This window comes from Leucoraja erinacea, chromosome 4, assembly GCF_028641065.1.
Source record: "Leucoraja erinacea ecotype New England chromosome 4, Leri_hhj_1, whole genome shotgun sequence".
NCBI classification, from domain to species: Eukaryota; Metazoa; Chordata; class Chondrichthyes; order Rajiformes; family Rajidae; genus Leucoraja; species Leucoraja erinaceus.
In genome coordinates this window covers 24,586,335-24,602,558 of record NC_073380.1, presented here as the reverse complement: position 1 = coordinate 24,602,558, position 16,224 = coordinate 24,586,335, and the positions used below count along the sequence as shown (strand labels likewise).

General features: G+C 40.1%; 1 protein-coding gene across 8 annotated transcripts in view; it reads left to right on the top strand.

The window, feature by feature from the left end:
- The window catches only part of adgrb1a (adhesion G protein-coupled receptor B1a), a 549,195-nt gene that overhangs the window by 241,249 nt on the left and 291,722 nt on the right, over window positions 1-16,224 (top strand). For all 8 annotated transcript variants that reach the window (XM_055633873.1, XM_055633875.1, XM_055633876.1 and 5 more), the window contains 3 exons: window positions 549-655; window positions 10,351-10,545; window positions 11,477-11,545. In XM_055633873.1, the coding sequence (XP_055489848.1) occupies window positions 549-655; window positions 10,351-10,545; window positions 11,477-11,545 (371 nt within the window). The remainder of the gene's footprint in view (window positions 1-548; window positions 656-10,350; window positions 10,546-11,476; window positions 11,546-16,224) is intronic.

Genomic DNA, 16,224 nt, shown 5'->3' with positions numbered 1-16,224 from the left:
AAATGAAACAATTAAGCTTTGGGATGAAGGTTGGGAAACAAGAACCTAGGACATTCAATTATGAGTGGGAAAGGAAAAGGGAAGATAAAGGTCCTCAGTTGGGGTGCAGAAATCATGGGGTGTTCGGATTGCAGTACAAAGTTTGCACTGTAATTGCACTGTGATTGTTTTATAGTCACTCATGTTTCTTCACAACTGTGGGAAACAACTATCCATGTCAATTTAAAGAGCTGAATTTTCCTTATCATTAGCAGGTTAGGAGAAGTATTGGGTTTTAATTTAGTAATTAAGAGTCTATTATTTTGACAATGTAAAACAGAAATACTAACCTGCAGTGTATTATACAGACATTTGACATGACCATACTAACTTTTAACTGTGCTGTTAAAATGTAGGTTCAATTTATTAACGAATGGACCAAATCTTGCATATAATTGCATAGGAGTTTTGAATATGCATTGAATGAATTGTGTAATATCAATTGCCACTCGTTATTTTTTCCACATGATGACGTTGAATGCCACAGCTAACTGTATTGATGTTCTCAGGAATAATCCTGAGAAATTGTCTCCTAGATGATGAGGGAATCGCTTTTTGGGAGCCTCCAAGCTTTATCAAATGTGTTTCCAATGACTACAAGATGTTGCAGTCAGAGGTATGTGTACTGCATGTAACTCTGAGCTGAGGTATATTATACTGCATTGTGTAACCAGTTAGAGAATTTATGTTCAAATCTCTGTTACAGAGTTCTTACTGTCTACCTGTACCACTGTCTACCTATACTACTGTCCACCTGTAATAATGTCTACCTGTACCACAGTCTACCTGTGAAGGGAAAATGCTGTTGGTGCTTCAATAGGATTATTATTTTTTGCTATTTTTCTTTCTGTGTTGTTTTTCTAAATTTCTCCTACATAAGAGCTTTAATGATATCTCCCGACAATTTCAAATCAAGGCAGCTCACAATTTACGAGGTCGAAATGTTAAATAAAAAACATTGACTGATGCGAGGGAAAGGCTTATCACCAAGGCAACAAGCAATCATTCAGCATCAGCCACAACTTGACAATTAAAAACAAATTAACTATGTGAAACCAGGAGGAAATTAGTTTACAGTGTACAATATCAATGTAATTGAATTTCAATCAAATCATGTATTTTGATCTAGTCAATCTAGTATTTTGCTTATATTACCAAGATACCAATATTTTTAGTGGGTATAAACTGGATAGAATAAAGAAACGTTGAAATGTAATTGATAAATTAACAAAGCAGAGTGTAAAAAGGCTTGATTACTATCAAACTAGACAGAAAATAAAACTGTTGTTTACCAGAAGTTTATAATTTGTCATATATTTTTGACTAAGATGAGTATAAAAGGCAGAATGGATTTATTCAGAAATAAAGGCATAATGTATTCAGTTCTTCATGGCTTCTTGATGATGTGCAAATGACTTAAACAAATTGATAACAGTGGCAGTATACGTGGGGCAGCAGAGTGGCACAGCGGTAGAGTTGCTGCCTACAGTGACAGAGACCCGAGTTCAATCCTGACTATAGGTGCTGCCTGTACGGAGTTTGTACGTTCTCCCTGTGACCATGTGGGTTTTCTCTGGATTCTCTGGTTTCCTCCCACAGTCCAAAGACGTACAGGTTTGTAGGTTTATTGGCTTTGGTAAATTTGTAAATTGTCCCTAGTGTGTAGGACAGTACTAGTGCACTGGGTAATCACTGGTCTGCACCGACTCACTGGGCCGAAGGGCCTGTTTCCGTGCAGTATATCTAGAGTCTAAAGTAGACAGGATAATAAAGAAGGTGTATGGCATGCTTTCCCTTATCAGTCAAAGTGCTAAAATAAATTTGAGAGGTCATATGCAGCTATATCAAACCTTGGTTAGGCCACTTTTTGTAGTATTTGTGCAAATTTGATCACTGTATAACTGGAAATGTGGAGGCTAAGGAGAGAGTGCAGGTGTGACTGGAAAGAGACAAAACCACAATAGCCATACTTTTTTGCCCTGGGTAGGAGTGCCTAACTTTAGAGGATATGGGTTTGCAGAAAGAGGAAACAGATTTAAAAGATACTAGAGGGTCACGTTTTTCATGTACAGGGTGTACCTGGAATAAGCTGCCAGAAGAGTGGTAGAGATAGATACATTTATGATATTAAAAGACACTTGGACACGTGCATGGATTAGAAAGTGTTGGGGTCATATGGGCCAGGCATAGGCAAGGGATATTTGCTTGGGATAAGCAACCTGTTAGCATGAATGAGTTGGGCGAACGGCTTGTTTCTGTGCTGGAAAGTGCCGTGACTGATTTTAATCTTTTTGAAACAGGAACAGAATAAGCAGTCCCTTGAAACAGCATAATGGTTTAAAGATAGCCAACATGGATCTGTTGAAGGCAAACCATGTTTAATGAATTTGATATACTTTTATGTTGATGCAATATTGGGGGATTGATGAAGAGAAAGTGATTGATGTAGTGTAGATTGAATCTCAAAAGATGTTTCATGCCATGCCAAAAATGGATTTGACAACAAGGTTGATGCCCATGAAGTAAAAGTGCAGGATAAGAATAGTAAGAAAATTAAATGTGACAGGAAGCAGAATAGTTGTGAACCATTGTTTATTGGATTGCAGCGAAGGTTAAAGTGTTTTCTGAACAGAAGCTTACAGTACAAGAGGGAGGAAGTCATGACAACCTTATTCAGCCACAATTGGAAGATTATGTCCACTATGCGCTGTATGCTTTTGGGGGGAAAAAATAGGATGTAGAAGAGGTTTTAAAATAACTCCAGGCATGAGGAACTTTAGTTATCTGGAGAGACTGGGGAAGCTGAAGGTACTCCTTGGAACAGGGGGAGTTGTGAGGGAATTGCAATGGGGTATTTAAAAGCATGAATGACCTAGACAGAATAGATAGTGAGGGTCAGGTTCAGCTACATGATGTAAGCCTGACCAGACCTATATGTGTCAGGGTACACAAAATTTCTGGAGAAACTCAGCGGGTGCAGCAGCATCTATGGAGCGAAGGAAATAGGCGACGTTTCGGGCTGAAACCCTTCTTCAGACTCTTTTCCTCTATATGTGTCAGGTTTGGATCAAGATGGGCATTCATGCTCCTGAACCATTTGGTTTAGGCTCTGACTGCGCCTTGCAAATAAAAAATGAGACCCAGGGGAGAATCTCCAAAGGAGATGCATCATTGTACCTGCCACCCTCCGAATCTCATTATTCACTTGTAAAGCATGGTCAGACCCAAGAGAGAGAGGATAGGTATTCATGTGTTTGAATGAACTGCAGATGCTGGTTTAAACCGAAGATAGACACACAGAGCTGAAGTAACTCAGCGGGACAGGCAACATCTCTACAGGGAAGGAATGGGTTACGTTTTGGGTCAAGACCCTTCAGACTGGTCTTGGGAAAGGGAAACACGAAATATAAATGCTGATGTGGAGAGATAAAGAACAATGAATGAACGATAATGCAAAAAAGTAACAATGATAAAGGAATCCGGCTATTGTTAGCTGTTTGTTGAGTAAAATGAGACATACCAGAATGGCCAGTGTGGGAATGAGAATGAGAATTAAAGTATTTACCAACTGGGAGGTCCAGGCAGACTTGAGCGAAAGTGTTCAGCAAAACAATTGCCCAGTCTACATGTGGAGCAGGTGGTTTGGTTGGGAAGGGATGAGTTAACCAGGGAGTTGTGTAGGGAATGGTCTCTGCGGAAGGCAGAAAGGGGTGGAGATGGGAAGATGTGACTAGTGTTGGGATCCCGTTGTAGGTGGCAAAAATGTCAGAGGATTATGCGTTGTATGCGAAAGCTGATATGGTAAAAGGTAAGGACTAGGACTATGTCTCTGTTGTGACTAGGGGGAGAGGTAGCAAGGGCGGAGCAAGGGGTACTGAGAGACCCAGGAAGGCCTCATCTGTGATGGGAGAGGGGAGCCCCCATTCCCTAAAGAATGAGGACATTTCAGATGTCCTGGTATGGAACACCCCAGCTTGGGCGCAGATGTGGTGTAGACAGAGGAATTGGGAGTCGGGAATAGAGTCTTTGCAGGAAGCAGGGTGGGAAGAAGCATAGTCGAGATGGTTGTGGGAATCAATGGGTTTATAATAGATGCCTGTCGATAGTCTATATCCTGTGATGGAGACTGAGATCAAGAAAGGGGAGGTCAGAAATAGTCCAAGTGAATTTAAGTGCAAGATGGAAATTAGTAGTGAGGTTAATGGGTATAATGTGGATGGTATTCATAGCAGTCGAGGATAGAAAAAATAAATACTTGGGCCCGGCTATGGTTCTGATTGGCCACAGTAGGTTCCAGCCCAGGCTAAATCAGATTTTATCAGTCTGAAGAAGGGTCCTGACCCGAAACATCACCTATCCATGTGATGCTGCCTGACCTGTTGAGTTACTCCAGCATTTTGTGTCTTTCCTTGGGTACCTGGAGTATTGTGTGCAGTTTTGGTCCCCTAATTTGCGAAAATACATTCTTGCTATTGAGGGAGTGCAGCGTAGGTTTACAAGGTTAATTCCCGGGATGGCGGGACTATCATATGCTGAGAGAATGGAGCAGCTGGGCTTGTACACTCTGGAGTTTAGAAGGATGAGAGGGTATCTCATTGAAACATATAATATTGTTAAGGGCTTGTACACACCTTACACCTTAAGATAGGGCTCTTAAAAAGAGCAGAGTCAGGGGTTATGGGGAGAAGGCAGGAACAAGGTACTGATTGGGGATGATCAGTGCTGGTTTGAATGGCATTGCTGGTTTGAAGGTCAAAATGGCCTACTCCTGCACCTATTGTCTATTGTCTAGAAACCAGCATCAGCAGTTCCTTGTTTCTAGATTTTACATCTGCCCACTAATCTGCTGTACACTATGGGTGAGTATTAAAGGTCAATTCAATGTGCGGTTCTGGTCGCTCCATTACGGAAATGATGTATAGGCTTTGGAGAAGGTACAGAAGAGGTTTATCAAAGTGAGGAGGAGTTGGGCAAACTTGAATTGTTTTCTCTGGAGCTCCACAGACTGCGGGGAGACCCAATAGAAGTTTATAAAATTATGTGAGGCATAGATAGGGTAGACCATCAGAACCTTTTTCTCAGGATGGATGTATCAAACACCAGAGGGCATAGCTTTAAGATAATAGAGGCAAAGTTTAACGGAATTGTGCAACCCAAGTTTTTTATGCAAAGGGTGGTTGGTGTCTGGAACAAGCAGCCAGGGTTGTTGGTGGGGGCAGATATAGTAGCTTTTAAGGTAGGCACATGGATATACAGGGAATGGAGGGTTATGGATAACATACAGGGAAATGTGAGTTTAAGTTGGCATTATGTTTGGCATGGATATTGTGTGCCAAAGGGCTTGTTCCTCTGATGTACTGTTCTAAGTTCTATGTTTGAATTATTGTGATTACAAAAAAAAACATTTACAGGTCCACTGGGCGGAGGGAGGAGGAAGGGTGAAAGCTAAAATGCCTTTATACAGAACCAGCATGAATGATGGGACAAATATTGCACCCTTTCTGTGATTCTATTCAAACGTCTCCAATGTAATATATTCCGTCACAACCTATTTGGCTAATTTTCTGAACTAGATAGTGTGAAAGTACAGTTGTAGCTGATGCATTTGTTAAATCAGGTTGCAAGCTTGAGGGAAATTAGATAACATTGCTACAATGTATTGGTTGAAGTGGCAAATAGAACATGGACTATATTGCCTCCCATATTTATGGTCTCAGAAATGGATCATTGTGTTCAATTAATTAGAATAAAACAGGGAACATTCTTGTAGAATTCTGTCTGCTTGAAATTGTAAAATATTTCTCAAGATCCCTAAACATGCCACTTAAAATACAACCATTTTGGAAATACTCTATTAAATTTAGAAGGGGCTAGACCCGAAACATTGCCTTCTCCTTTTCTCCATAGATGCTGCCTCGCCCACTGAGTTTCTCCAGCATTTTTTGTGTACTATTATTAAAAGTACCCGAGGCATTAACTTAATTTGTATCTCCTTCAAGGGTTGATTGGGAAAAAAACGTAATCCTAAAATCAAATTTTAAATGTTTTTGGACAGTAAATAATTGCCTAACTAATTTAACTTTAAACCCTAAATTAATTTCAGGAATTAATTATGTTTTGCATTCTTTTTGAAAATCAGTTTTGTATCGATTCAGTCAGAGAGGGATCACAAATATATATATATTTTTTTTTTTTTCACAAATATTAATCGACACTCACGTAAATAAATTTTGGTTTACATATCTATATCAAGTAGTAAATATTTGACCAAAGCTACTGCTGCCAACATTACAGATCTTCATTTAGTTTTCTGTTATGTGAGAAAGCCCACGGGATGTCTGCATTGGGGAATGGGCAGTTTGAATGCAACATTTTCTCTCGGGTTTATTTCTTCCTCTTGATTTATCGGCTCTTCTCCCTCCAACGGCCCACCACCTTTATCTTCATTGTGTTTTTTTCACTGCTCTTTCCAATATTTATTTCTGACCATCTTTCCCCCAATCTGCAATACACATCTTTCACTTCCCTTTGGCATTAATATTTCTTCTACCCGTTTTGTTCCTTATCTTTTTGCAATTCCCCCATTCTATCACATCCCTCTTATATTCACATTGCTCTCACTGGATCTTTGCTCAATAACTTTTCCATTGTTTTCTCCCTTTACATGTGACCCAATTCCCTCAGTCTCCTTTATTTTTTTTTCCCCATCTCTTTCCTTCTTATAAACTCAGGACTTTATTCCCTTGAACTGTTACCCTCAGATGCATTGTCAGATCAATTGAAAATCAGATAAGATGGAACAGTACAGCACAGGAACAGGCTCTACGGCCGGCAATGTCCATGCCAAACTTGATACCAAGTTAATTTAATCTCTTCTGCCTACATGTGATCCTTATTCCTTCCCTTTCATCCACGTGCTTATCTCAAAGCCTGTTAAATGCTTAGCATCATGTCTGCCTTCACCACTACCCCTGCAGCACTTTCCAAGCACCCACTTATCTGAGTAAAAAACTTGCTCTGAACATCTTTAAACTTTGTCCCTCCCTCTCACCTTAAAGCTCGGCCCTCTAGTCTTTGAAATTTCCCCCCAAGGAAAAAGGTTCTATCTTACCTGCCTCTCAATTATATCTCTCAGGTGTCTCCTCAGCCTCCAGCGTTCCAGAGAAATCAATCCAATCCAAATTTGTCCCAACTCTCTTTATAGCTATTACCCACTAATCCAGACAACATTTCGTTAAACCACTCTGCACCCTCTCCAAAGCCTCTACATCCCTCCTGTAATGGGCTGAGCAGAAATGTAACAATACTCCAAAAGTGCTATGAACTGCAACATGATGTCTTGTTTCAATTACTCAATGCCCTAACATATGAAGGCAAGCATACCATCCACAGAAACATAGAAAATAGGTGCACAAGTAGGCCATTCGACCCTTCGAGCAAGCACCACCATTCAATATGATCATGGCTGAACATCCAGAATCAGTACCCCATTCCTGATTTCTCCCATATTCAATGATTCCGTTAGCCCTAACAGTTATATCCAGCTCTCTATTGAATACATCTATCCAACTCTCTCTTGAATACATCAAGCATATATACGCTGCCTTTATCAATATATTTATTAGCATTGCCACATTCACGGAGCTAACCAAAATCAGATCCCTGTGTACATCAATTCTGTTCCAACATCTTGGCACTACTGTATACTTTCCCCTTTCCTTCAATCTCACAGTGCAACACCTCACACTTACTTGGATTAAACTCCATCTGCCCATTTCTACAGCTGATCTTTATTCCACTGTATACTTTGACAGCATTTGTCACTGTTTGCATCTCCAATGGCATCTTACTTGATGCCTGGACAACACATTGGGATGGTGGAAATAAAAATTAATTGGTCAGGGATAAGAAAAAGGATGGACAGGAGCCAGAAGAATTTAAGAGCACGCGTCAGCAGGGCAACAATTACTGGGCACGTTGGGAAGCGGAGGCTCAAGTCAATGTTTGAAATCAGTCAGTGTTTGCCTGTAGGCAAAAGAATAGGACATAATGAGGATGAAAGAGAATAAGGAAAATAACAGGATTTCAAATCAAATTTTGTTTTAGCAACCAACGTAAACCCAGAAACTAATACTGAATAGGCTATGGAGGGTCCAATGTGTATAGTTTTAGATGGGAACTAGAAAAAAAGACTAACTCGTGTATTACTCACTCAATGTGCACTGCAGAAATATCCACTCTGATTGTGGGCCCACTATAAAGAAACTCAATAGCATTCAAGACTCGGAACTCCTGAGATGGCCTTACACTTGTAAAGGCATTTTATTCATGTACTTGCTGTGGAGAATCAGTCATTAGATCCTGCTTGAGCTTTATTCCCAGTGGGCTGTGATCCTTTCGTGATAGTCACCTTATACTGCATTATTATGGAATGGTATCATAGAATTGTTGAATCATAGAATTGCACCACACAGTAACAAGCCCCATGGCCCACTTTGTCCATTCTGATCTTGATGTGCATCTACGCTGATCCCATTTGCCTGCATTGGACCTGTATCCTTCTATACTTGTCCCAATGCCTTTTTAATTTAGTCATTATATCTGCTCTACCTCCACCTGGGAAATATTTTCTAGCTATCCACCATCGTCAGTGGCAAATATAGCGATATAAAAACCTTGTTCCATAGGGATTGGTCTGTGAATAACATGCATGGCCAACACTGAAAATGACTGATAGTTCTGTGTAATCATGTTTCACTCGGGGAAGCATCAATTTTGATGTGGATGGCACTGAAAACAACAACATCAGGTATCCAGATTTCTTAGCAGAAATGTAGTAAACATAGACTGAGCCATATGATGTGTAATAATTAAAAAATGTTATAATACAAGTTCACTGCACCTCAGTAGTCCTGCCCCACAAATATGAGAAGTTGCGACATAAGGTGCATCAGCAAATACAATTAAACCATCAGGTAGAGATGCAATGAAGAAACAGGCCCTTCATCCTACTGAGACTGCACTGACGAGCAATCTTTGCACACTAACACAATCCTACACACAACAGGGGAAATTTACTATTTTTACCAATCCAATTTGCCCACAAACGTGTACATCTTTGGAGTGTGAGAGGAAACCGGAGCACCTGGAGAAAACCCATGTAGGTTATGGGGAGAACCAGAAGCCACAGATTAAAAGTGAATGAGGATATCATTAACAGGAACTTGAGGGATGACTTTTTCACGCAGAAGGTGGTATGCATATAGAACAATGCCAGAGGAGGTTGGTGAGGCAGGGACTGTAACAGGAATTTAAAAAAAAAATATTTGGATAGACACATCAGTAGGAACGATTTGAAGGGGTATGGATCAAATGCAGGAAAATGAAATGAGTGTAGATGAGCACCTTGTTCAGCATGGACCTGTCTCCATTCTGTATGGTTTTCTGACTATAAATTATCAGAAACCAAACTTGGCCAAAATGTCTGCTTGTACAGATTACTTTTGCAGTTTTACCTTCATGAGGTTCATCCCCAAACCTATCCCCAACAAACCACAATAATTTGAAATTAAATAGTTCACTTCAAGGAGGGAATTTTGCAGTACATTTTACAAAGGAAGAGCTAATCATTGGTAAGACTGTTTCAACAAATAAGGATGATTTTACTGAACATATAACCAAGGAATGGGGAAAGGGGGCAAGGCAAAGATGTTTGGCACAAGAATTCCAAAGAACAGGGAAAGAATGAAAAACACATTAACGTGCAGTGGTTTAGATGACAACTAAATTTGAAACCACCTTGTATTCTTCGATATAAACACTTTATTTAAATAAAATGACTAATTAATTGGATTATTGCTAAATGTAATGAGGTTTGGTGCCTCACTGTGAGATACTTCAACGGTGTGAGATGCTTGTCTATGATCTGTTTCTTTGGCAAGGGCAGCCCACAAATTTCACACACATCCCACTGATATTCTATTTTTATAACATAGGATAACTGTGTTTGCATTTGATGAAATTGAAAAAAAGATTAATATGTGTGAATTTGGTCCAATTAAGTGATTTAAAAAATGTAGTAAATAAGAAAAATATCCATAACACTGAACTGCAATTTAATTCAATTGTTTCCTGTTGTTGTTCAATATTCCTCCTTGACATTATCATAGATATTACCTGCAGAGTTTATTAATGAATTTAAAATAAAAGTGTATGTTGGTTACAAAAAAGTGATATATCTAAGAAGCTGTCATATATCTAAAAATCTGCTCAAATCTTATGCATTGCTCAAAATGTTTCTTTGATTGGCAGACCAGGGAACACTTGTCTAAGGCCCAGCGAGGGTTAATAGGAGATGGGATATCAGGAATTATAAGAAAACTGGCAGACACTTCCGATGGAGGAACCAGCTACAGTGGAGACATCTTAGCCTTAATTGACATCTTGAAGAACATGACAGAAATCTTCCGTCGGACTTATTACACTCCCGTCTCTGGAGATATCCAGGTTCGTAAAATGTCAGAGTTGATTGATGGAAAAGGCATGGAATAGAAGTTTGTTCACATATTCTGATCTTCAGCCTATCAAGTACATAATCCAGCTCTAATTTTTTATGTGGAGGTGATAAATCTTTATAATTTACTACCTCCGAGAACTATGGATACTCAGTCTCTTAGTGCACTCAGAGATGACCGGATGAATCTTATATGGTGTTCAGATCGGTAAATGGACGTAAAGCATAGTATCAATCGTAACCTTATTGAATGGTGGAGAGGTTCAGTATCAATTCATCTTCCCCTTATATGTTAAAATATATATATATATCTTGAATACCGGTTTACAAAGCAGTCCTAAGCCAAAAGGGTTACTTCCAGCAGAAGTGACACAGTTGGAAGGTGAGCAATCCAATGAGATTTGTGAGCCTTATCTATTTGTAACTATTGTTGTTCAACAGCCAGTGGACTAAAGGACTCTGCCCTGCGAGTTGAGATGATGGTGCTTCGATTCATTGTTGTCTCTAATAATTCCAAAACCATTTGATATAAAATGTGTTTTGCAAATGAGTTTGGGCCCAGTTATTTGTGGGTTTATGATACAAATGCTCCTTTAGTTTGGACTGTTGAACTTTCTATTGATATTTATAATCTATTAAATTCCACAAGGGTGGCTATTGTGCTTGAAACTTAAATCCATTATTGTACTCCTCTTACTCGTGTTTGAGATACATTGTGGGGGAATTATTGAGAGACCTTTAAGCTAAATTCAGCTTGACATTTGAATGCTAACTGAGATTGGACATAAGAAATTGATGGCTCGTACTCACAAATAATTTCAATGGTGTAGAACTGACTGCATTTGCCAGCAAATGTCTATTTTGCACATGTTATCATTAATGTTACATTCTTCATTCTATTAACATTTGTTACTTGTTTTACAGAATTTTGTTCAAATAGTGAGCAATTTATTATCAGAAGAAAATAAACCAAAGTGGAAAGAAGCCCAGCTGGTAAGAATTAAATGCAGAAAGTCAAATGTTGAATCAAATAAACTGTTGAATAATCATATTTATTCACTGAATTGACTGCATACAGTTTATTTGGTTAACAACTGTGTTGTGATTGGGTTATTAAATTTACAGTTATAGAGTTAAAGTTGAAAACAGAAATTGATTTTCCTGGTTCGTACAAAGCTGTTGAACAGACATATAAAGGTTATGTACAAAAAATAATTTGCTTTTGGATTCTGCATTTGAGCTCGGACATATAGATTCTGCATTTGGTATCAGAGATATAGAAAATCCTGGAGTGTTGATCTCAAACTTAGATAATTAGCTTCCAATAACAAAAATCAACTTCCTCAGTCTGAGAGATAGACACAAAATGTTGAAGTAATTCAGCGGGTCAGGAAGCAACTCTGGAGAAAAGGGATATTCGAGTTGGGATCCTCCTTCAGACAAATTGGGCAGGGGTAGAACTGGAGGCAAGAAAAGACCAGGATGAATCATTGCCAGTAAATAATTGACAGACGAGATTAATACTTAAACAATGGTTAACACTAAAGGGCCTGTCCCACTTAGGCGACGCTTTAGGTGACTGCCAGGGACTAGTTTTAATGGAATTCATGTATGACACCCGGCGACATCTTATGACAGCACCTACGACAACCTAAGCAACACTAAGTCAACCTATGACAGCCTACGACAGAAAAATTGGCACCACATGTTGAAAATTTTGCGGCAGTCGCCTGTAGTCGCCTAAAAAATCGCCTACGTGTGACAGGCCCATTACGCTGTCTACCAAGGCCTACAAGACTGCTATAACCTGACAAGTATCTGTAATCATTTATGCATTTTTACCAAGACCTTCCACTAACTGCAACCTCCAGCAACCACCTTCAACTAGCATCGCAACCGGCTTCGACTAAAAAATTACCAATTTGTAAAACGGCAACCTATTTTTAGTCGCGGCCTGTTTTGAAATTTTTGAAATAATCACCAGAACATAGAAGAAGCGGAAACCACTGTCGACCATTAGGAAGACTGAAAAAAACCTCTGGGAACCACACAGAAACCTTGGGTGCTGCGCAAACTCTCCAGAGGTTTCCGTTCAGGTTTCCTAAGTGGGACAGAGGCATTATGGCCCCGCGGTATGAACATTGAATTGCCCAATTTTAGGTAACTTCTACAAACACTCCTGTTCCCATCTCTCCCCCCCCCCCCCCCCCCCCCCCCCCCCCCCCCCCCTCCCACCACCACCACCCCCTCCCTTCTCTCTTCCCCCCAATTCCTCCACTATAAGTTGATTAACTAAGCGAAAGTCGATAACCAACAATCGGCATTTCAGGAAACCTCCCTGCCTGAGGTCTTACTTCAACTTCACCCCCCCACCCCCACCCCCCCCCACCCCCCACCAAACTACAATCAGTCCGAAGAAGGTAACCTGACCTGAAACAACACCATTCAATTTTCACCAGAGATGCTGCCTGACCCGCTGAGTTACTCCAGCATTTGTGTCTATCTTTGGGACAAACCAGTATCTGCAGTTTCTTTTTTATTATATTCCTTTGTATAAGGTAGGACTTCAGCTCATTAGAGTTTTCTTCCTGCCCATACCCCATTGACATAATGTTTAGGCTTCTTGATGCCACATGTGGCTGAATGCTCCCTTTGCAATTTTTTTGAACATGATTGGATTAAGTTTGTAATGTGGTCTGGAGCTGAATGCTCTTTTCACCCTATTTGACATCATCAAGGGGTGGCACAGTGGTGCGAAGGTAGTTGCTGTGGTTGGCAGGATGGATCTGCTAGATTATGAACATCTCAGTCACAGTACTCTGCTGTAACCTGACAAGTATCTGTAGTTGTTTATGCATTTTTACCAAGAGTTGCCATAGAAACATAAAAAATAGGTGCAGGAGTAGGGCATTCGGCCCTTCGAGCCTGCACCACCTTTCAATATGATCATGGATGATCATCCAACTCAGTATCCTGAACCTGCCTTCTCTCCATACCCCCTGATGCCTTTAGCCACAAGGGCCACATCTAACTCCCTCTTAAATATAGCCAATGAACTGACCTCAACTACCTTCGGTGGCAGAGAATTCCACAGATTCACCACTCTCTGTGTAAAAAATGATTTTCTCATCTCAGTCCTAAAAGACTTCCCTCTTATCCTTAAGCGGTGACCCCTTTTTCTGGACTTCCTCCACCATCGGGAATAATCTTCCTGCATCTAGCCTGTCCAACCCCTTAAGAATTTTGTAGGTATCTTTAATATAAAATAAATAAATAATAAATAAATAAATAATAAATAAATACAATCTTCTCAATTCTAGCGCGTACAAGCCAAGTCTATCCAGTCTTTCTTCATATGAAAGTCCTGCAATCCCAGGAGTCAACACCAGAGAAAGCACCAGAGACCTGTGTTCGATCCTGAGTGGATACCGGGTGCTGCCTGTACTGAGTTTATGCATTCTTCTCTTGAGCACGTGGATTTTCTCTGGCTGCTCTGGTTTCCTCCCACATTCCAAAGACATTTGTTGGTTAATTGGCTTCTGTAAATGGTAAATTGTCCCTAGTGTGTAGGATAGCGCTAGTGTACTGGGTGATTGCTGGACAACACAGACCAAAGAGCCTGTTTTTACTCTATCTTTAAAGTCTAAATTTCTCTAAAGTCTTAAGTCATCATGTCCCAAGATGCATGCATGTTGCCATGGATGACACAATGAAAATGTGTTAAATAAATAATACCAAAGTGATCCCAGATATTTGATTGGAGACTATATTGAGCAAAGTAACTCGAGGTGCAGAAGCAAATGGATTCTGAAGATTTTATGTGGTCAGAAAGAAAATAGCATGAATTCTAGCAGAGATTTTAATGAGATACTGATTATGACATGCTTAAAAATGAAAGTTAAATTTAATATTTAATCCTGAATGATGCTTGTCTGGCAAATGCTTTTGCATAGTTAGAATGCACAAGTTCATTTTTGTGGGAATAAACTGATTGATGTGCTCACACTTATCAGATTCCACTCTGTTGGGTAAAGACACAGAAAATAAAATATTTGTTACCGGTTCCCACAGATTTGAGTGTATTCAGCCAAGTGTTCTGCTGCTATGGCAACTATCATGGAAGAAGTGGCACCGAGAGAGAATGGATGACAATGAGATTTTTTACTGTCTATGTTCTTTAGTCACCGTTCAATGTGTGGTGCCTGATAATGAATCAAGTTAGCGCATCGAGTAACAAAAACAACTTTATCTAATGCATCGGCAGACAAACATTATTGAGCAGACTGTCTGAGCCACTGTGGTCATTTCAGAAAGCAGAAATAATGCAGAAATGCACAGTGACGCTGCTCTTTTATTTGTTCTTTAGATAAAGAAGACATTTAATTTCTAATTTTATTGGAAGTATTTACATTTGTTTTCTCACATATATTTTTATGCCCCAGTCTTTCCTGAGGTTGTAACTCTTGCAGAAGCTTTGCCCTTCAACAAACTGTTTGTCACCGTTCCTCATATTTGAGTCTGGACAGTGACTATGTGCAAACCAACTCCAAGGCACTTTGCAAACACCACCTGTTTTTGGACTTTAGTTCACAAAAAAGTTGGATCTATGCATTCATTGGGCTGAGATTTTGCTTGATTTCTGTCCTTTCGAGGGAAGGAGAAAACAGAGGAAGGAGGAGTGAGTATGTATGTGGGCAGTTAGGGGTGAGGGCGAGGCAATGATTGGGGCTATATTGCCCCAGCAGCTGAATCCATTTTCACCATGCATTGAACAGACTAATTCATGAATAATGGCCAGTTCGATAATATTCTGAGCAGCATTAGGGCTGCACGGTGGTGCAGAAGTAGAGTTACTTCTTTATAGCAGCAGAGACCCGGGGTTGATCCTGACTATACGGAGTTTGTACATTCTGCCTGTGAGCACATGTGTTTTCTGTGGATACACTGGATTCCTCCCACATTAAAAGATGTACAGGTTTTGTAGGTTGATTGGCTTTGGTAATTCGGCAATTGCCCCAAGTGTGTACTGTAGTTCTAGTGTATGGGGTGATCGCTGGTTGGCACCGACTCGGTGCGCCAAAAGGCCTGTTTCTGCGTTGTACCTCCATATTAAACAAAGCTGATGGCCACCAACTGATGCCCCTGTATAGATCAACAGTCTCGTGCGCAGATGGACGGAAGGTAATGGAATTAATTGGTCATGAGAGGGACAGAGGGAAATTATGGGATGAGAAGAATATTATGGCCTGGAAGTACTTCAGCATCTGAAGAAGCACGATAAATGGGCACTGCATATTAGGCCATTGATCGTTTTGGTCATGGATAATTAGCGTTTGACGCCCAAGAACTTAGATGATAAGAAATTCTGCACATGAAGAAACAGACCCATTACAGGCTGCTCTAGTGCGGAAGCTGCAAAGAATATCACATACTTCCATGTCCCAGGAGATTACAGGAAAGAGAGGCCGAGAGTGAAGGGGAGAGTTGTGGATTTGAAAAACTAGTCAGGGTGCAAGTTAGTTCCTGGCCATAAACCTGGAGGTGACCAATAATAGCAGGTCAGGGGTCAGAATAGGCTAGATTTGGGTGACTTTGATCACTTATTGGGGATGGCTCAGTAGACGAGGTTCAGGTTGGGCAATGTCACAAACATGAGTTAGTTGGAACATGTA